This window comes from Muscardinus avellanarius, assembly GCF_963383645.1.
Source record: "Muscardinus avellanarius genome assembly, chromosome: 3".
Lineage (NCBI taxonomy): Eukaryota > Metazoa > Chordata > Mammalia > Rodentia > Gliridae > Muscardinus > Muscardinus avellanarius.
Genome location: NC_137788.1, coordinates 106,558,542 through 106,581,607, shown reverse-complemented (window position 1 = coordinate 106,581,607; position 23,066 = coordinate 106,558,542). Strand labels below are relative to the sequence as shown.

The 23,066-nt window shown below is 36.3% G+C and overlaps 1 protein-coding gene across 1 annotated transcript in view; it reads right to left on the bottom strand.

Annotated features, from left to right (window-relative positions):
• The window catches only part of MAN1A2 (mannosidase alpha class 1A member 2), a gene marked incomplete at both ends in the record, with an annotated part of 166,644 nt that overhangs the window by 16,098 nt on the left and 127,480 nt on the right, over window positions 1-23,066 (bottom strand). The window contains 4 exons of the mRNA XM_080693211.1: window positions 991-1,106; window positions 4,923-5,095; window positions 13,751-13,970; window positions 17,157-17,272. Of these exons, the coding sequence (XP_080549337.1) occupies window positions 991-1,106; window positions 4,923-5,095; window positions 13,751-13,970; window positions 17,157-17,272 (625 nt within the window). The remainder of the gene's footprint in view (window positions 1-990; window positions 1,107-4,922; window positions 5,096-13,750; window positions 13,971-17,156; window positions 17,273-23,066) is intronic.

Sequence of the window (23,066 nt, the reverse complement as noted above, 5' to 3'; positions counted from 1 at the left end):
TTTGATTCCCAATAGTGGCCAAGAAAGCTCCTGTCATACTGTCTTCCAGTGCAGTGCTCTTAGGACCATCTTATACAGTCTCAAGCATAACCACACAGGACAAATCAAAATAAGGAATGCTTAGAGGTAGGAAACAGACCACAGCAGATGTTCCAAACCATCTCAGCAGCATTAAGGGTCTGGATGTGGAATTGTAGACGTGGAAAAGGAAGGGAAAATGAGAGACAGTGAAAGAGAAAGAAGCATGTGTCTATGTTTTAAGAAGCCTTCTAAGTAATTCTAATGTACCCCAAAAAGCTAATAAAAATACTTTAAGGATATGACGTATTTGATAAAATATCTACCTCTGGTCTAAGTCATTCATCCTGAGATGCAACTGAAGATTTCAGACCCAATCAGAGAAAAAGATATTTGTAATAAAATTTAGTCTAATATGTCACATAGTCATAATGCATCATACAGCAAAACCAGCCTATAATAAAAAAATTTAATGAATGGATAAAGAAAATGTGGTTCATATACGCAATGGAACACTATCCATTCATAAGACACTATGACATCTTGTCATTTACAACAACAGGGTGGAAGAGAAAAACACTATGTAAGTGAAATAAGGCAGGCACAGAAGATAAGTACTGCATGATCTCTCACTTATAAGTGGAATCTAAAAAAGTCATACAAACAGAAACAGAATGGTGGCTACCAGAGACTGGAGAGGGTAGGGATGGCAGGGAGAGGGAAGGGCTTATCAGTGCGCACCAAGCTATGATTAGATAAAAGTTCTGGTACAGTAGGGTTATTATAAAGATAGAATAATGGATTTTGTAAGTTGTCACCATAAAGAATTGATAAATGTTTAAAGAGATACGTTTAACCTCATTAAAGCATTATACAATGCATGCAATATAGCAAGCATTGTATATTTTAACATTTTTAGGTACTGGTTAAAAGTAAATTTAATTTTTAACAAATTTAAAGGTATTTACTTACTTTAATGTTTCAGCAAGAAAAAAGCTCTGTTGTACATCATCATGTGCAGGAACAGGGGAGTATACATCCTTGACACCAGAAAATCCACCCCTGACTCGGCAATACTTTTCAATAGCCTATAAAAGAGATCAGACAAGAAAATCTGTCTGAATTCTACAGAATTCCAAAAGTTTTGAAGAGCAAGATTATACTCACAATCAAAAGTTCCTAGAAATCTACATGAAATTCTGACTAAAGAATAATGCCAATTAGTCCTTAATAATATATTAAACCTAAGAATAATGTATTATCAAATGGAAATATTTTCATACTGGAAAAATTAATCATAGTAGAATCTGTCCCTCTCTAAAGCTCTTTAATCTTTCTATATCTTACACTTTCCTAGCTTAAGTGTCAAATTCCTGAATTAGGAACCTGTCTAATACGATAAAGCCTCATTAATTCTAACAAATTCAAGACAAAGGCCAGCTTGAATTAAAAATTTGAATTTCGATATTATCACCTTGAATTACAAATCTGAATTTCAACTTTATCATTTCCAAGGATAAATAATAAACCACAAGATGCTAGAAAAAGTATTACTTAGGAGCTTTCTATGTACCAGTAATAAGAGATACTTTCTACAAAAATATGTTATGTCAGACATTGTGTTAGGCATTACAGGTGGAACCAACTAACAAAGAGAGTCCATCTACATACCTACAACAATAATAATTACAATTTAAGAGCTAAAAATTATGAAGTATTTACTGTGCTGAAGGGTATTCTAAGAGCTTTACATGCACTGACATTTAAATTCCACAACAACTCTATGAGGTTCATCATGTCTCCATTTTTCAGATGAAAAAACTTAGCAGATAATTTACTTCACAGTATTAACTACTTGCTCCTACTGCTTGACTGGAGGTTAAGATTCTTAATTTATATCACTTTTTGCATCTTTGAACATGTCTAAATAAAATATACTGAATAAAATGAAATCTATTCTCAATTCTATTTTTAATTCAAAGCAACCAAATTTCCTGCCTATGCAGGTATACCATACTCCAGAACTAAAACATTCAGGAGCTGAAAATGCTTGAGGTTCTTTTCTTTCTCTACTCTACCTACCCTTGAAATATGATCCAATGAATGTGTTGTTACTTAACTACTGATGCCATGTCTTGTAACTTTTCTTTCTCTTCTGGTCTTTTCTAGTAAAAAATTAAATCTGAAAGTACTTCATCAAATTGTCCTTTAAAGCTCCATCTCGATAATAATTGGGGTTAGAGCTTTCTTGGCAAAAGATTTAAATATTTAAAATATTTTAATACTTTAAGCGTATTTTGACTGTAAGTACCATCCCCCACGTTGGCTGTGTCTTCATCACTGTATGAACTATGAGAACAGTTTAGGATACTGAGAAACAGCAGGGAAGCATGATGAGTCCCTCAGCCCCTCAGAGTCGTCTGCTGAGGGCAAGTTTCCAATGTAATGCATAATGTACTTCAGTATGAAAGACTGAAGATGGAACTAGGACAGCTAAGGCTGCAAAAGACAGACGTGCCATCGTGTCTCACGCTGCCTTCCCATTTCTTTCTTTACATCCAACAGGAGAGGCCAATGGTGATGCACTAGCAGCCCTGTGCAAGGTGAGAAGCCTGTTTTGTCTCCACACTCCATCTTCACATCGTGGCATGCTTTCCACACTTGAATTTAGAGCACAATTATTTCACTTCCTGTTCTTCACAGGTTATACTTTGAGTCTGCATATGTGCATACAGTCTACTAAAGCAAAAATGCTAACTTCTATAATTCAAATTTGGACAGATGTAAACTACCATTTGGGCTTGTCAAATCTCTTCTAAGAGATAAAAGTAGAGTCATGCTTTAAAACAGCACAGAGGAAAAGACCTTAGGAAAGGGGTAAATTATCTTTTGTGTTTTTCAAAGACCAGATGTGCATTTTCACCACTTTCCACCCCATTCCCCCATCCCAAATGATTCAGATGTATCTCCCTCATCCCTCTAAGAAAGAACTATTAATTACAGATTAAGGAACATTCAAGTACAACAGACTCATTCCAGGATTTTACCTCAAGTGTTGCTTGATTTATAAGCACTAGAATGTCATCACTAACAGCAGCAGTGTGTGTACACATGCCCTTTCCCAAACCACAGTGCCAACAGTCTGGCTGTCCTCTCAACTGTGGGAGAGTCCTCCTCAAGTTTCACTAGCGGCAGTGTTCCCAGTCCTTAACTCAGGGGGCTGGGGGAAAGCAGCAGCAGTAAATGCCACACCTATTTCTGTTCTGTGTGATCACCTTGCTCCCAAGATTCCCCTATTGTCACTGCCCACGAAGACTGCCGATGTTGGAATGATAAAGACACATAAGTGTCCTTACCATAGTTTAAGATATCACATAATTCCCAGATTGCTGAAGTGGTCTCCAAAACCCTCCAATTTATGGATTAAAATCAGATCCTTTTGCTTTGTTAGTCCCCACTGAAAAAAAGCCTTCAGTAGTTCCTTCCCCTTTGAAAAGCTTTAGTGGTCCTATAATAGATTCTCAAAGTCAGGGAGCTTCCATGGGTAGTACGCAGTAAGGAAAAAAGAAAACCTGAGGGCTTTTTAGATAAGCAAAGAGCTTTCTGTCACCACTGTACATGTGAGAACATATGAAGTGACTGTCAAAAGTTACTGAAAAACAGCCGGGTGTGGTGGTGCATGCTTGTAATCTCAGCATTCAGGAGGCCAAGAGCAGAGGATTGTGATTTGTGGATGGCCTCAGCTACTTAGTGAAACTCTGTTTCAAAAATAAAAAAACTAAACTATAGGGCTGGGGTATCGCTCGGAAGCAAATGGCCCTGGGTTCCATCCCCAGTACACACACACACACACACACACACACACACACACACACACACACACACACGTTACTGAAAAGCCAGGCATGGTGTGTGTACAGGCCTGTAGTCCTAGAACCTAGAAGGCTCAGACAAGAGGATCACAGATTTGAGGCCAGACTGAGCAACTAAGTGAGACTGTTTCCAAATAAAAACTAAAATAGGGTGAGGGGTACAGCCCACAGGTAAAATGCCTCTGGGATCAATCTCCAATACTGCTAAATAAAAAGTAGAAGTATTTACCAAGGGTAAGGGTGTGTGTGTGTGTGTGTGTGTGTGTGTGTGTGTGTGTGTGTGTCTTATTCCTGAACAATCAAGTACACTTGATTTGGCACATAACACCATCCACATAATGGCTCCAACTTTGCCACTGTGAAACATTTTCTTTGTATAACCCAGTCTACGTCCAGCCCTAAAGCACACTTTGTACACACTTGCCTAAACAACTTCCGAGCACTGCCTATCTCACTGGAATGTCTATTCATTTCATCTAGACTGCAAGCTTAAGTTAAATTATTTGGATATAAATATTCATCATACTTAGTACTATCTACCATAACTAATAAATCTCTGAGAATAAAACATCCCTCACCCAGGAATAAGCCATATTTTTATAAAAGACTAATATTTTTTTTCTTTCCCAGGTACAGATAGTTGTGGATTCTCTGTTTTATGTTTGTTTGTTTGTTTGTTTGTTTGTTTGAGTACTAGGGATGGAACCCAGGGGCATTCTACCTCCGAGCTACTCCCAACTTTTTCTTTATTTTGAAAAAGGGTTACACTAAATTCTTGAGGCTGGCTGCAAACCTTCTGTCTCAGCCTCCCAAGTACTTGGATTACAAGCAGGTGCCACAATAGCCGGCAACAAAACAAGATTCTGTTTGTTTCTATCACTCAGGAAACGTAGATAGACTAACAGTTTTTTCATAACAGAAATAAAAATCACCCTATTCGTTATCCAAAATGAAGAAGCATGGATAAGGATATACTATAGGAGAGCGTGATTTGATATTCTTGTAGATAAAATAAAATACTGGCTTGCTTACCAGTGCTGCTTCCCAGCCCCACTCCCTGTATCTTGGATCATGAGTGAATCGCCACAGGTACCAGTAAGTTTCAATGACTTCTGGACGGAGGATGTAATACTTTTCAGCCTGCCGGACAGCCACAGCCTCCACTGCACCATCGAACTTGAATGACTCAGGACCTAGCTTTACGGCTGTAATAGGACAAGAGAAAGAAATGAGCAAACAAAAACCGTGTGTATTTGTTTACAAAAGCTTTCTTCTCCCCCTGAAACACTGGTATACAAAATAATTTTTATTTTATTCTTATTGTCTTATTTTTTATTTTTTTTATTTTAATGTGGAACATATTGAAAATGGCATACATTCAGACTATGCTTGGTAACCTCCCCCCACTTCCCTTTCTCCCCCATCTAAACAATGAATATCCAGGTTAACCATGCTATATTTATATTTTTACACAAATTTGGATGTAGCTCCTTCATTAATCAACCTCAGCCTTTTTCCTCTCCTATCCTTTCATTCTAGCTTTGCTGAGGTTTCTCCTCCATTATCTGGAATCCCTCTGGTATCCCTAATACTACCTAGTTTGAGCATATTAGAGAAAACGTAAGTCCCTTCTCTTTCTGTGCTTGGTTGATCTCACTTAACATAATGTTCTCCAATCTTTCCATTTTCTTGCAAATGACATGATTTTGTTCTTCTTTATAGCTGAGTAGAATTCCATTGTGTGTATTTCCCATAATTTTGCAATCCACTCATCTGTTGATGGAGATCTAGGTTGGTTCCATATTTTGGCTATTACGAATTGTGCTGCTATGAACATGGATATGCCATATGTTGCTGTAGTTCTCTGATTTCAACCCCTTTCGAAAGATACCCAGGAGTGGTAAAGCCAGATCATATAGTGGATCCATTCCCAGTTTTCTAAGGAATCTCCATACTGATCTCTACCTATAGTCAATTAATCTTTGACAAAGGGGCCATGCCAAGACTTTGCTGTCCACCCCATCTCCGCATCTACATGTGTGAGAATCCATGTAGTCATAGGCGATTCTCAACGTGAGAAATAAGCCCCGAGAGAAGGTGTGGTCGCTGGCAAAAAGTATTCTCCACTTTTAGATATTCTTTCATAACTACTATCCTTTTGGTAATGATTCTTTTAACTTTCCACATGAAATTGCTCCGGTGGGAAAAAGATTAGGACTGCGAAAGAAATTAAATTCATGTAAAATAATCTTTCCAGCAAACTTTCAGCCTTGCTCAAATGGTAATTAGATGAGCCTTGTTCAAATGGTAATTAGAGGCAGTAGCAACATTCCAGTCCACCTTTGACCTTGGCTTTTACACGTAGTAATAGTGATGCCTGGAGTTACAGAGTTACAGCGACACCACCTGGTTAAAAAATAGCTATGTCAAAACAAAGGACAGATAAAAATAGATGTATAAAGATGAAAGAAAGAAAGAAAATATGGTGAGAATAAGAAAGTATTTTGTATGAAGAAGAGCTTATCCTGAGATTGGCCCGAATGGGAAAGAGAGAATTAGGGTAATCAGAAAAGAAAAGAAAGTTGCAGAAGGTTAGTGATAGGAATATGGATTATTAAAAGAAGGAAAATGCTCAGCTGCTAGAGAAATATATCTGACAACTAAATCTAAAGACTTCATGTTATTTCTTGGTGTTTACCTGCTAAACTGTGTCATGAGTTTGTTTAAGTTTTCAGACAGCGGATAGTATTGCAGACAAAATCCAGCAGACATTCATCGAAATTCCCTAGATCATCATGAAGGAACACGGATTTTCCTTACGATAACTATATGAAAGCTGGAATCTCAGACTTCGTCCCCCATTATAAAGGAGGACATTGGACTAAGCCCTAGGAATGAGCTCCGAAAGGGTTAAAGAAAACTCTTAAAAACCAAACTGGATTCTTCAAGTGATTTTTGGGTGTGACTTTTAGCCAAATAGAAGCCTCTGCAGCTGCAAGGCCAAAGGGGGCTAGGCTCAGGAGCACAAGGCCCACCTGAGATAATGGGACTGATTTCAAACACAAAGACCTGGAATATCCCAGGCTTTACTTTTGTCTTGTTCAGGGTTGGTAATTTGCATGTGTATCTCTCTTTTGTACCTTGGGTGTTTTGCACTTCTTTTTACTAGAAATTCACTGGGAGAGGGGAATATATAAAAAATCTTGTGTCCAAAATAAAGTGTTCGATTGCACAAGAAGCATCGATCCATGTCAGGTTCTTTTTAAAAGCACTGATCATAGGATTATTTTCCTAGGAAAGAACCGCTACAGATAAGAATCTGTGGTAGAATCACTCTATCCTTCCCCACCTTTACTGAGACCATCGACTGCGAGCAAACTCGCGCCCCATTGGACTAGCTGGCCTGTGACAGGGCCAAACTTGTATGCTGGAGAAAAGACACCCTTTTCAACAAATGGTGCTGGGAGAACTGGCTATCCATTTGTAGAAAGATGGAACTAAATTCTTACCTCTCACCATGCATAGGAATCAACTCAAGATGGATCAAAGACTTAGAAATACCAGACTGTGAAGTTATTAGAAGAGAGCATAGGTTCAAAACTACAACATACAGGCACAGGCAGTAACTTTCTCAACAAAACCTCCAAAGCTCAGGAAATTACAGTAAGAATTAACAAGTGGGATGGCATCAAACTAAAAAGTTTCTTCTCATCAAAGGAAACCAACAAGAAAATAAAGAGAAAGCCTACAGAATGGGAAAAGATCTTTACCAGCCACCACTTAGACAAAGGGCTAACATCCAGAATAAACAAGAAGCTCAAAAGACTACACTAGCAAAACAAATAACCCAATCAAGAATGGGCAACTGAACTGAATAGACACTTTACAAAAGAAATACAAATGGCCAATAGATAAATGAAAAGATGTTCAACATCATTAGCCATCAGGGAGATGCAAATCAAAACTACGCTTCCATCTAACCCCATAAAGAAATCAAATAACAAATGCTGGCGAGGATGTGGGGAAAGAGGAACTCTTTTACACTGTTGGTGGGAGTGCAAACTAGTTCAGCCTTATTATTTTATTTTACAAAATGAGCCACTTTAAAATATCCACATTTGATTTTCTTTTAATAGATTTATAAGCTGGGTGTGGTGGCACATACTTGTAATCCCAGTACTTGGGAGGATCGAAAGTTCTTGGTTAGGCTACTTAGTGAGACTCTCCACAACTTAGTAAGATACTGTTTCAAAATAAAAAATAAGGCTGGAGGTATAGCTCAGAGATAGAATGTCCCACAGCTCAGTAACACACACACACACACACACACACACACACACACACACCAAAAAAAGACTTACAAATATTCCTATTATTCTGATATTTTTCAGAACATACATCAACATACTACTAACTGTAACTCCACTAACAAGTCTAGTGATCCTTTGAGAACAAATGCAGAGGCAAACATAGTGTAATTACATAATCTAGGTGGTTCAAAAGGAAGCCATACAGATTTTATCACAGAGCTTTTTCTTCAAAAAATGAAAATAATTTTAAAATCCCTTGCTATAATACATACATATAAGAAAACATTTCTGAATATACATCATGAGTTAGAGTTAGCTGTAGACTATATGTTAGGATAAGCAGCCCAGTGATGCCAAAGATGGCACCTCTCCGGCTTCTCTTCCAGAATGTGCTGATTACCTCATAGCTTGCCAAAGGGGCCACGGGATGTCCAACAACCAGTGCCCTGATAACACACTAACTGGGGTATGAACCATCCAATCAGTAAACATCCCGTACTTTGTGCGATCTTCCGCTGTGAGCGGAAGCCCCCTCCTTCAGAAAATCCCCAGCTGCTTGATATAAAAGGGAGCTGGGCTGGCTTAATAAAGCTTTTGCTTGCGTGCTTGCTTGCTTATCTCTGACGGCTGGCCTTGGGTCTTTCCTGCGCCGACCCCCCGACCCTTCACTATATACTTTAATAACAAATTATAATATCTAAGAAATAAATAATATGTTTTAAAACTTTAGCCAACTTAAAAGTAAATGTTCTTCACCTATAGCAAGAAGATGTCAAATTACCAATCACCAAGAATTTCATGCATAACTTATCAGTTAAATAAAAATAAATAAAACATGGCAATTACACATCTATTCCAACATTATATACTATTCCTTAATAGTAACCTTTATTCAGACTACAATACAACACACTTGGAAGGATTTTAAGACCTTGATACAGGTTGTGTCTCCTCCCAACACAAATACTAAGAAGGAAGTAATACAAAGGTAGGTCACTGGTATTGATTTCTTTTGTTTTTTCTTCTCAAATACTACTAGTTCTACGAGGAGATCATATGAAATTTTCAACAATTAATCTTTTACTGGGGGTGGAATCCAAGGGGGCATTCTACCTTTGAGCTACTCCCCCAAGCCCTATTTTTTATTATTTTGAAACAGTGTCTCACTGAGTTGCAGAGGGCCTCACTAAGTAGCTGAGGCTGTCCACAAACCACAATCCTCCTGTCTCAGCCTCCCAAATGCTGAGATTACAAGTGTGTACTACCACACTCAGCCTTCAAAAGTTAATCTTAAGGCTAACTTTAAATTAGGTAATAAATTCTGAAATTATACTGATAAAACCATCTGAATTAGAATAGATATTGGCTGCCGGGCGTGGTGGCGCATGCTTATAATCCCCGCTCTTGGAGGCAGAGACAGGAGGATTGTGCAGGTTCGAAGCCAGCCACACTGGCTTAAGAGACCCTGTTTCCAAATAAAAATATAAAAATAGGTCTGGGAGTATAGCCCAGAGGTAGAAGGGTTTCCAGGAACCCAGTACCACCACCACCACCAAAAAAAAAAAAGAAAGAAAAAAAAAGAAAAAAAAAGAATAGATATTGGCTGCATGGAACGAATATTTAAAGCTTCTCGCTGAAAATCACTTTTTACTGCTAATTTATAACTTCACAATAAAGCATATCAAAAAGATAACAGATTTGTTCTGAAAAGACTTGGTAAGTAATAATGGATAAGACTATATATACACCCTACCCATTATTTTTGGAAATAATGGGTCGCATGTTTCTAAGGCATTAGTTTTTGGTACTCTTTTTAAAAACATCTGTAACATTCTACTTTGCATTTAAGTACTATTCTCTACCTTAAGTCCCCTCCCCATACTGAGGTAGGGTCTTGCTAAGTTACCCAGGCTGGCCTCAAACTTGCAAACTTCCTGCCTCAGCCTCCCAAGGAGCTACAATTACAAAAGTGTGCTACCATGCCTTGTTCTTAAATTCCTCGTTCACATGTGACATTTTGTTTCTAAAAATATAATCCAAACCTAACAGGTTCAAATTGAGTCTAAATAATAAATAATTTTAATGCTTGAATTTAAAAAAAAACTTTAAAAATCATATAAAGTAGGCAAAGAAAAGATATGCGTACAAATAAAATCAGAGCAGCATAGCAAATGTGATGAAGGTCAATAATTAAGATCAGAAGTTTGGAGAAGGCAGAAATTAGTTTACAAAGTCATAGAAAATGCAATTCATACAATTCTTCCAAGAAGGGTAGTATCTAGAGATTTGGAATAATAAGCACACTCAAGTCAACAACAACAAAAATTCAGCAAAAGAAGATGCCTAAGTAATGGCCTACAACATGGAATGTGACTATAGTGTGAATGGGCAAACGAAAAAGAGTATTTTCCTGTATTCTCTCTTAAGGAAAAAGTAGCTTTAGAAACTCTTCAGCTATGTCTCATATTCCAGGTTACATGGAACTAAAAAAATTATTTTCCCCCTCATTGTGATAACACAAAATCTAAGGAAGGCAGCTGACTAAATTTCTATATGCAGTTAATGAAATCTCCCTAACAGTATTTTAATGATGTTCAAAATTTTTTTTGGGGGGGGGGGATCTAGATGCCTAGAAAAAGAAAGTGTTATATTTTGAAACTTTAATATTGAGTTTGGCACCAATCCTGCTATTACGGCTCAGAATAAATTGAAACAATAAATCAATAATGTCTAATATTGCATATAGATGCTGACTGAAACCCTGCCAAATGTCAAGCTAGGCCATGTTCAACAAGTGATGGAATACCTTAAGATTACAAAAATTTGAATTAATGGTAACTCTAATTCCAACAACAGAAGAAAGAGAAAGTCCAAGGTAGTAATTACAGTATGAATTTAGCTAAAATAACTAAGGAGAAGTAGATGGATATTTTTAAATATTGTGGCCCAAAATTATAGCGCAGCTAGCTGTAGTATAGCAGAGGATATAGCAACCTGCTGTAAAGTTAGCAGAAGTACAGCTGTACCTCCTAAAGATCAAAACTGAGATTAAAGTAAAAACAGCAGACTTTAAAAAAACATCAATAAAAGAGCAAGCTTCCTGAGTAGACATGGCAAAGAGGGTCACAGGTTCAGAATGCAATGTAAAAATGATAATCAGATAAAAATCAATTATGAAATGTGAATGTTTGAAGTTTTAGAAAAGTCTTTTATGCCTCTTGTATTAAGAATTTCTCAAAGGCAGATACATCTGGTTCAGACTTCAAAATGTAAGCATCATGATGTTTTACATATAATAGTGTTCCACATTTAATAAAGTAAATAATTAATGACTATGCTGTATCATACTTTAGTATGTCTTTATATTAAATTCCATTGCTTTAGATTTATTACTTGATTTATGGTCAAAATCTGTATAATGACATGCCTAATTATTGTATATCTACAATAAACAATGAAAATTCATTCTGGTCCTCAAAGTTTTACTAAATTTAGCTACATTTTAAGTGCACAAATGATAATACATTTCTTCAATATGATGGTTTAATTTAGATTCTATTTGTAACCTAAATCACTAACATTTTATCATAAACCAATGTTAAAACACCCTAAAATGACATTGCTTAAATGCCCTTTTGACATATATTTTTTTTAAGAAATGAAATCACTGATTCAACTGAGAATTGAGAAGTCCATTTCACTTCATTGTTTTATAAAAACAATTTGAGGCTTATAAACTTGGATAAATTTTAGGTTGATCATAGTGTGTCAAAGTACATAGGTAACAAATCAGCTCTAAAACAAAAACTCAAGTATTTCACAAAAGCAACAATTTAACTTATAAAATAACACATAAAAATTTAGAGTGGTGTAAGTGTGTGCGTGCATGCGTGCGTGCATGTGTGTGTGTGTGTGTGTGTGTGTGTGTGTGTGTGTGTGAAAGAGAGACAGACAGACAGACAGACCCTGCAGAGTGAAGGCAGGCTGTTCTACCTCCAAGCTACACCCCAGCCCTTTTAAGTTTTTAGAAGCATTCTACACCTTCTGAGCTACAACCCCAGCCCTATTTTACTTTTTTATTTTGAAACAGGTTCTCACTAAATTGCTGAGGCTGGCTATAACTGGGATTACAAACACGCAGCTCTTTTTTGTTTCTTTTTTTTTTTTTTTGGTGGTGGTACTGGGGTTTCTGGAAGCCCTGCTATCTCTGGGCTACACTCCCAGACCTTTTTTATTTTTTGGAAACAGGGTCTCTTAAGCCAGTGGGGCTGGCTTCGAACCAGCGCGATCCTCCTGTCTCCGCCTCCCAAGCGCCACCACGCCCGGCTTCTTTTTTTTGTTTCTAAACAGGGTCTCACTAGGTTGCTGAGTCTCACTAAAGTTGCTGAGGCTGGTCTTGAACCTGTGTTCCTACTGTCTCAGCCTCCCTAGTACTGGGATTACAGGTGTGCACCACCGTACCCAGCTTAAAATTAATAGTTTTTAGGTTTGGGAACTTATTATTTATTATTTTATATAGAAATACACGTTTTCAAAGCCAAAGAAAACTGTGAAAGGTCTAGTCCAGTGTTTATCTTTTTTTCATTATGGTATCCAAACAAGCCGTTTTAGGTTTTTTAAGAAAACTAATTGCCTTCTCCTTCCTTGACATCTTGACACTAAGTATATACTAAGTATGTACTTATGACTGTACACATATCTATACTTTAAAACATGAGAAAAGTGAGATTTTTCACCTCCCCAGGAACCAATTTTGTCACCATAAAAAAATCTCATTTTTCAGATACAGATCCTCAAGTTCAGAAAATATGGCATATTTTCCCAAAGCAATGTCAGAGGATTAATTAAAGGCACAAACAACTCCAAAAATTAATAGTGAGTTGAATAAAAGACAAACTACCAGTTAGCTAGATACCAATTATACATTCACTCTCTTTTGGTTCTTATTTTCAGAAGACTATAGGCAAGGCAGTATAACATAAGTCAATTTATTTTCTGTTCTGTTGAGGAAATGGTTTTATAGCAGATGAAGTCAATGGCTAAAAGTATTATATTGAAATAAATGTTGTTACTCCAATTATCCAATACTCTACCTCTTGTTTTTAAAATAACTACTTTGAAATCTTAACAAAACAGAACTAGAATTCAGTATTTTCAAAAATGATACAGAAACACATTTTTGTAATTAAACTTCTTAAGAAAATGACTTATTGTGTCAAAGTGTGTGTGTGTGTGTTTTACTGAGGACTAAACCCAGGGGTCTACCTCCCAGGTATACCCCCATTCCTATTTTTTATTCTTTATTTTGAAACAGGGTCTTACTAAGCTGAAGAGGGTCTCACTAAGTAGCTGAGGCTGTCTGCAAACTTGCAATCCTGTCTCAGCCTCCCAAGTACTGGGATTACAAGCATGTGCCACCACCACACCCAGCTCAGAGTAAAGTATTTTGAAATGAAAAGTACTGATGTGTTTTTTCCTTCTAGTTCCTGGATACATTCTTAAATTAGATATTATTTTATACTGAGTAATTAGCCATATTGACAATCTTACCGGTTCTAATGTATGATTCATGGCATGTACGTGCAATTTCTGCCCCTAGCTCTAAATAATGACCAGCTTTATTCTTCCTGGAACCATCTGCTCCTAGTGCAAACATTCCCCCAGCAAAGCAGGTCAGATGCCCCATCTTCCTTTCCAAGTGCCCATTCTTCCATTCGCCAATAAAAACAAGACCTCCTGGGGATTTCTTAATAAGGTGTTTTTCGATAGCCTATAAAAAAGAAAAGATATTTAAAATTTTAAAAGCAAATATTTAGTGTTCAAAACTTATTGCAAACAGCAATAAATTGCACACAGCCTGAAATAAATATCCTAATGGCTACCATAAGACAAGGTGGGAAAGGAAAGACTTTGCCTGAAGACTGCCTATGTAACATTATCCACTATAGCCTTTGTCATCTTGAGCTAAATGAATTTCACAGTAATCAGTCTACTGAGATCAAGGTAAGAAGTTAAAACCCCGAAGGTGTCATCTCTTCATTTTCTGTTTCACACAACAAAGATGATCAGCTTTCGGATCACCCAAGTTGATAAAAACAAACAAACAAACAAACAAACAAACAAAGAAACATGTTAACCATGTGATCAGTTAAAATGGCTCTGCATTTTCCCTCTAACTATGCCACCTGGCAAAATGCTTTTAAAACGCACCACTGAATAGACCATTTTATAAATTACAGTTTTCAAAATTAGCTGAAAGTAAAATGTTTATCCCTTAACTCCTTGATCCTTTACCCTCAAACTTTGGCATTTCTTTAGAATTTTGTGCCATAGATAAGGGAGGACATATAATAAACAGCCATCATCCTGGAATGTCAATTTTACTAAAAAGATATATGGATGGAAAGGGAGCTTGAATATAGTAAAAAGTAGAGTTAACAATCACATTTCACCTTTTTTTTGTGTGTGGTACTAGAGATTGAACCCAGGAGCATCTTACTACTAAGCTACAGCCCCAGCCCTATTTTATTTTTATTTGGAAACAGGGTCTTGCTAGGTTGATTAGACTCTCATTACTTTCTGAGGCTGTCCTCAAACCTGCCTCCTAAGTACTGGGATTACAGGTGTGCGCCACCAAGCCCAGCTTCACATTTCACTTATAGATTTTTAACAACTTTGTCCCTTTGGATTATATCCTCATACTTAATTGAGGAGGATTATAGATCAATTCTCCACCTTTAGAGTTATTTCTATGGAAAACCACAACAAATTACATTAGTTTGGTTCTCTTAGGTAGAAATTATCGTCTATAACTAGTGACTACATTTTTTTTTGGTGGTACTGGGTTTCCTGGAAACCCTTCTACCTCCAGGCTACACTCCCAGACCTATTTTATACTTTTTTTTTTAAATTTGGAAACAGGGTCTCTTAAGCCAGCGTGGCTGGTTTCAAACCTGAGTGGTCCTCCTATCTCCGCCTCACAAGTGTGGGGATTACAAGTGTGCGCCATCACGCCCGGCCTTCTTTCTTTTTTTTGCAGGTCTGGGAATGGAACCCAGGGGCATTTGACCTCTGAACTACACCCCCTGCCCTGTTTTTTATTCTTTATATTGAAACAGGGTCTCACTAAGTTGCGGAGAGCCTAAGTAGCTGAGGCTGTCGGCGAACCTCAATCCTCCGCCCTACCGGCAAGGAATTTCTTTCAAGAATTAATCTACATACACACACACACACACACACACACACACAAACACACACACACACACATATTTTGGTGGTACTGGGGATAGAACCCTTCTATCTCTGGGCTACACTCCCAGACCTATTTTATATTTTTATTTGGAAACAGGGTCTCTTAAGCCATCAAGGCTATCTTTGAACCTGCGTGATCCTCCTGTCTCCGTCTCCCAAGCGGAGATTACAAGCTTGTGCCACCACATTTTTTACTGTGTGTTGTTAATCTACATTTTTACTGTGTGTTGTTAATCTACATTTTTACTGTGTGTTGTTCTCTGAAAAGATCAGTAACATTCACTTTGGAAAAATTTATTCCGTATTCTCTGAAATAATAATGTGAATTTTCAAGAGCTGTAGGGACTAACCCTATACTTTGTCTTATACTCTAGAAAGTCTATCCTGTACCAGACACTCAAAAAGTTTAATTAGCAAAAAATTTTATAAATGAATGGGGTACTTAGTAATTGTATTTATTAGGGTAATTAAGTAGCTTATAATCAAGATGCTAACGGACTACCAATGGATTGGATTATAAACTGTTGTTACTGCTGTTTTCTTTTAATCAAAATCCTCAAAAGCACAGGTAAGCCAGGTATGGTAGCACATGCTTGTAATCTCAATACTTGGAGGGCTGAGATAGGAGTACTGAATTCATGGTCAGCCTAAGCTACTTAATGAGGCCCTCTGCAATTTAGTGAGTCCCTGTTTCAAAATAAAGCATAAAAAATAGGGCTAGGGGGGCATATCTTGAAGGTAGAGTTCTCCTAGATTCAATTCCAAGTTCAGCCAAAAAAAAAAAAAAAAAAGGAAAAGGAAAAGATTAGTTTTTTGAGTCCAAGGGTAATGTTTTTCATCTCTGTGGCCCTCATGATAATAGCATGTGTTCTGCATATGAGGTACTCCATAAATACCTTTCTTTCCTATTTTCTACCTTCCACATATGAGAAAAAACATATAACCTTTAACTTTCTGAGACTGACTTAGCATTCCTGCACATTACATCATTTTGTTCTTCTCTATGGATGAGTAAAACTCCTTGGTGTGCATATACCACATTTTCTTTATCCATTCCTCCACTGACAGATACCCAGGCTGTGGCTACTGTGAACTGTACTGCCATAAACATGGGCCTGTCTATGTCACTATAGTATTTTAACTTTAATTCTTCTGGAAAGATAGCAAAGAATGGTATGGCTGGATCACATGGTGGTTCCATTTCTATTCTTCTGAGGATCCTCCATTCTAATCTACATAGTGGTTGAGACCGAAGCAAGACACCTTTCTTGCTTCATGGTCTGTTTTATCTGACATCAACCACACTTTCAGTAAGTATTTGTAAAAATTGTCTCCCAGACCACCAACTGATGTGTGTGATATATAATAAAACAGAAAAGAGAAAAATACCGATGGAAGAAAGAGACAATTAAAGTTATTTTAGAGGCCAATAATTTTACTAATTTACAATCCCACCAACAATGTATAAGTGTTCCTTTTTCCCCACACCCTCGCCAGCATTTGTTTGTATTCTTGATGATTACCATTCTAACTGGAGTTAGATGAAGGGAGGAAATAAAGTAAAAAATAAAGACTTAAAAAGGATGTTCTATTAAAAAGTGAATGTATATAAGATAGTTATATATGTATATTTCCTGAATGCATTTAAGATTGTCTAGTCACTACCAATAAATGAATTTTCAATAAATATCCTGGCAAAAATTACCTCAATCGCATCATCATACATCTTTCTTGCTTCATGGTCTGTTTTATCTGACATCAACCACGCTTTCAGTAAGTATTCATAAAAACTGTCTCCCAGACCACCAACTGATGTGTGATCTGTAACAAAACAGAAAAGGAAGAATACCGAAGGAAGAAAAAGACAATTAAAGTTATTTTAGAGGCCAATAATTTTAAAATTATATTGATATCCCTACTCCAGTATTCAGCAAATTTAGTCCAGTAAGAGTATAAGATAACCACTCTTCTCTGTATCTGTACTCAAATCTCTAGAAAATACTTTTCCCCTAGAGGTGGTATTTTACATATTTATTAATCATTTCTTGAACCAGTTTGTACATTGTCATACCTTTAAACTTTCCCAGAATTAAAAATAATTAGCTTTTACATATTAGTAGTTTTAGATATGCAAGCTGTGATTAAATATGAGAGATACACTTAAATATGATGTTAACCAAAGAGAGTTCATTCTTAAACATTTCTCTTTATGATGGTTCATGGTGATTCCTGTGCCACAGATACTAAGTTAAAGTAGTCTGTTTTTTTTTTTTAAGTCTCAAGATTTCCACTGCAACATCACTTCACATAATATAATTATGCCGTTGAACTGCTATCCCTGATTTATTTATGTAACTATTAGTGCATAATTGTTTATTCTAGGTTTGTTCTTACAACATGCCATCAGTACTTTTAATCCTACCTAATTTAGCACAATAGTTCTTAAGGCACCAAACTATTCCATCCTAGACTTTCTAGAAATCCTGCCCTGTATTCTGGAACTTTGTCTTAAAACTCACATGCTCCTTGCATAAAGAGAAAATATTGTATTTCTTGAGGAAGCGGTACAAATACTGTTATGTTCATATTACTACCCATCTCACCAGCATGTATGGAGGAAAGCCTGCAATCATTCACATAGTACTATTACTTTTTTTAGTGATAAAGACATGATGAAATATTTAATAATTTATAGAAAAAATGGCCACCCATTTTGGGAAAAATACATATTAATATTTTTTAATTTTGGCTCAGAAAATACATGAATTTTTTTTTCTTTTGGCAGTACTAGGGATTGAACCCAGGGGCACTCTACCACTGAGCTATACCCCCAGCCCTATTTTTGCTGAGACTGGCCATAAAGCTGTGATCCTCCTGTCTCAGCCTTCTAAGTACTAGGATTTTATGTGTGTGCTACCACACTCGGCAATGGATAATTAATAACTTAAGAGTGAAATTACAAGTACACCAAAAAAAGTATAAAAACATCGCTGATCTCCTTAGGTAAATGAATTTAAACAAAATACAAAATTTGGAAGTTGTTAAGATCAAGTTTTTAACTTCAAAAACAAATTTAAAAGGCAAGAATTAAATGGAAAAAATATCTGTAACATACATAGTAGGAAAAAAAAAACTACTGCCCAAAACAAAGACCTCTGACAAAGAAGGCAAACTGAAACAAGATATACACAATAACGAAAAAACAAAGAAAGCAGGAAATCAATGCTTATCAAAAGAAAGAATGCTCACCTCCTAGTGATCAGACAAAAGCAAATTAAAACAGTATGATTCCACTATTATCTATCAGATCTGAAAACAATTTAAAAGACTTATAATATCCAATTTTGACAAGATTATGGTTCATAGTTGCTGAAACCGAAGGGCAACTTTGTAGAAGCTATCAAAATTTAAGTTAGTTCTGGAATTATTCTATAACAATAACCATAGAAAAACACAAATTGAATGTAAAAAAAAAAGCTTATCACAAAATGAATTCCATTAGTGAAAAACTAAACATAATCTGAAATGTTTAGTAAAGTATAAACATACTATAGAGAATTACATGAATTCAGGTGAATCTATAATCTAACATTGAAGGATATCTGTTTATATGCTATTGGGGGGCAGGTTTCAGAATAATTTATGTAGTTTGATACTACTAAAACTTTGTATGTTTAAAGAATGTGAGTGTATATATAGAAAGGATCTGAAAAACTGCTATGATTGCCTTGAAGGAAGGACCCCTTCTATTCTAACTTTATGTATTTTAATATATTACCTGACTACATGTAACTTTATGTAATTAAAAATCATCTTTGGCTGGGTGTGGTGGCACACACTTGTAATCCCAGCGTTCGGGAGGCTGAGACCAGAGGATCGCGGTTCGCGGACAGTCTCAGCTACTTAGTGAGGCCCTCTGCAACTTAGTGAGACCCTGTTTCAAAATAAAGAATAAAAAATAGGGCAGGGGGTGTAGCTCGGAGGTCGAATACCCCTGGGTTCCATCCCCTGACCCGCAAAAAAAAAAAAAAAAAAAAAAAAAATCACCTTTTATTGTAGAAAATAACAAATGGTAAAAAGGGCTATCATTGCTATCATTTATCTTAAGCAATATGTCTACTAAAACCCCAATAATTCATATGTACTGTAAACACTCTGTATCTCAAATGTTCTTATTTTTCACTATTTTGTAAAATATAAGTGCAGAATTTTTACATTATGTTTACAACAACAAAACCACTACCAAGATAAAAATATAGGTTGTTTTCAGCATCCTAAAAGTATTCCATAATATGGCCTTCATTAGTCAACATCCAATCCTCCCAGACAATCATTTTTCTGACCTTTACCACTACAGATTTGTTTTGCAAGGTTTTAAACTTTATATAACACAGCCACTTACTTTTTTTTTGGGGGGGGGCGGGGGCAGGTCTGGGGATGAAACCCAGGTGCATTCTACCTCCGAACTACACCCCCTGCCCTATATTTTATTCTCTATTTTGAAACAGGGTCTCACTAAGTTACAGAGGGCCTCACTAAGTAGCTGAGGTTGCCCGCGAACCATGATCCTCCAGTCTCAGCCTCTCAAATGTTGGGATTACAAGTGTGCACCACCATGCCCGACTTAGCCATTTACTTTTAAACTAAAATTTGTTAGTTAATGGTGTTCTCTTGTTTTCACCTAAGTATTTAGAAGAAGGATCTCTGCTTTATTACAAATGCTTGAGTCTCTAAACTCAAGTAATTGGGCATTATTATAGAAGACACATGGAGGAGAAGACAGCACAACAATATGATTCTTTCCTTTAAATTCTAGACTGCATAAGAAATCAACAATTACATTTTTTCAATTAAACTTTTAATAGCTTTCAATATTGAACATATTTACATTTAAGAATTCCAGAAAGATCATCATATATGTGATAGGTTTGCAGGATAAAGTGCATTTAGATGCACAAAATATCCATTATGATCTTCCTACTTGCCTCCAAATCTCTTTATTATTATGGGTTTAATCTTTTTTACATCCCTGTACTTTCATTCCATTACAGTTCTGAGAAATATGGTTAGTTGCAGTTCAGTCTTCTACTAAGAAGCAAGAGTACTACTCTTAACTTTCTCAAGTTAACTTCCTTCTGTAGTTAGTTTCTCTGTAATCAGTTTCCCATCACAAGACATGTGAGAGCCATAAGAATCTTGGTATACTCAAGTATTTATTTATGATATGGAATATATATAAGCTTATAGCCACTGAGTTATTAAAATGATTTTAGGTGATACATAAACTTTTTAAAAAATTAGTTATATACAGCTGGGCATGGTAGGTCATGCTTGTAATCGCAGTATTTTGGGAGGCTGAGACAGGAGAATTGCAGGTTTGGGTCCAGCCTCAGAACATAGTAGAGTCTAAGCAACCCAGCAAGAACCTTTTAAAACAAAAAATAAAAAAAGGGCTGGAGGAATAGCTCAGAGATAAAATGTCCCTGGATTCAATCCCCAGTAAAACACATACACACACTATTTACATGATGACTCTTCATGCAAGGCAGAAATAGCATCCAAAGCATTCACTTGTGGCAGGGACTGTGGTTATAAAACCAGTTTCCTAGACTAGCAAAAAGCAGCAGTAACAGTTTCACAATCAAGACTAAGATAAACTCCTATTTATTTTGAGAATGTGTAATGTCCTCAGAAAAGATATTAAAAAGACCTAAGTTCTAAACTGATGAGCCAGAGAAGGTAACAATAAATCTGCCATGTAGAGAGAACTAAGTGAAAGGAGTGAACAGAAAATTATATGTGTCATGAAGCTCTAACTCAAGATGAGCTTGCAAAGACAATTCTAACATACAAGATTAGAAAAACTTAAATCATGAAATAAATGCTAACAAAATCAAATATACAAATAAAAGAACTCAAAACATCAAGAAAAGGGAAATGACTAAGCAATCTCCTAAAAACAAGTTTCAAGTAAGTATACATATAAAATTATATATGCATGTATATGCATACACACACACACACACACACACACACACACACACACACACACACATTTTGGCAGTACTGGGGATGGAACCCAGGAGCATTCTACCTCTGAGCTACACCCCCAGCACTATGTTATATTCTTTATTTTGAAGAATAAAAAAATGCCTCACTAAGTAGCTGAGGCCGTCCGTGAACCAAGATCCTCCTCTCTCAGCCTCCCAAATGCTGGGATTACAAGCATGTGCCACCACGCCCCGCTATATTTTTATTTTGTTTTTGTGGTCCTGGGGATTGAAAACAAGGGCATCCTACCAGCCCCTGTTCTCTGCTTCTCTTTCTTTTCACACTAGGCCATGAAGTGAATAGGTTTCCTCCACGAAGTGCTCCCAACATAATATACTGTGCCACCTCAGGTACAAAACAAGAAGGCCAATCTGAAATGGGCTAAAACCCCCAAACTGTGAGCCAAGGCAACCTTCCCTTCTCTGGTATTTTATTACAGTAACAGAGACTAACAGTGCACTCAGTTAAAAGCAAATCTTTAAAGAAAACTAATAAAATTACATTGAGAAACTGGCAAATACAGAAGATTTTAATATACCTATTTTATACTAGTAGATCAACCAGAAAAAAGATAATGCATCTAAAAATAGTCTTATTTATTAACACATTTAGAAGTCTGAATTATCTTAAGAGCAATTAAAGTCTCTGCTAAACTATAAGCAGCATGACATGAAACATCCATATTGCTGAGATAAGTTTCTTTAAATATCTTATAGGACAATTCTTACTCATAGTAATGTAAACTCATAGTAATTAACAAATGAGTGGCTGAATTTCCATTTTCAAGTATAAATAACATTTCACAATTATAGTAACTTATCTTTAAATTTTTTAAAATACACTGGATTATATGTTTTGAAAATATTTAAGTCAGCATGGTGGCACATGCCTGTAATCCCAGTACTTGGGAAGACAAGACAGGAGGGTTGCAGGCTTGAGGCCAAAGTCACACTCACACAGTAATAATCTACTGTTATAGTCTCTTACTCTTTCTTAGTTTTGGAAAATAAATATGGATTATAAAACAATACTCAAATCCTACTACAAAATCTTACTCCACTTTTCTTTCAAAAGCACCCAAACCGACTGCTGCTTTTTTCTCATATTCTACTGCTTAATAATCTCTCTGGCTTCAGCCTATACTACCAGACCAAAATGACTATTTGCAACTTAATAGTCATTTCTCAATTTTTACCAAACATATTTTAAATATGGGAATAAAATTATGCATATGAATACTGATTAGTGAGGAGTGATATTGGCTTCAGGGCCTAAATTAACCAAGGTGAGTAAAAATGAAGAAATACATTTGAGGATGACAAAGAAAGCAGAAACAACAGAGCTGGTATCTGATCACACTGTCAGGTTGCAGGCACATTGTAGACTATCTACAAAGTGAGTAAAACTAAAAATCAAGAGGAGAAAATTTTAAAATCAATGATACTAAGCTCAATTCTAGATATATGGAATTTAAGGTACCTACAAAATACTCAGGCACAAATATCCCTAATGTCTGTAGAGGCAGATAAAAGTTTAGAAAAAAACCGGAAAAAAAGTAATCACA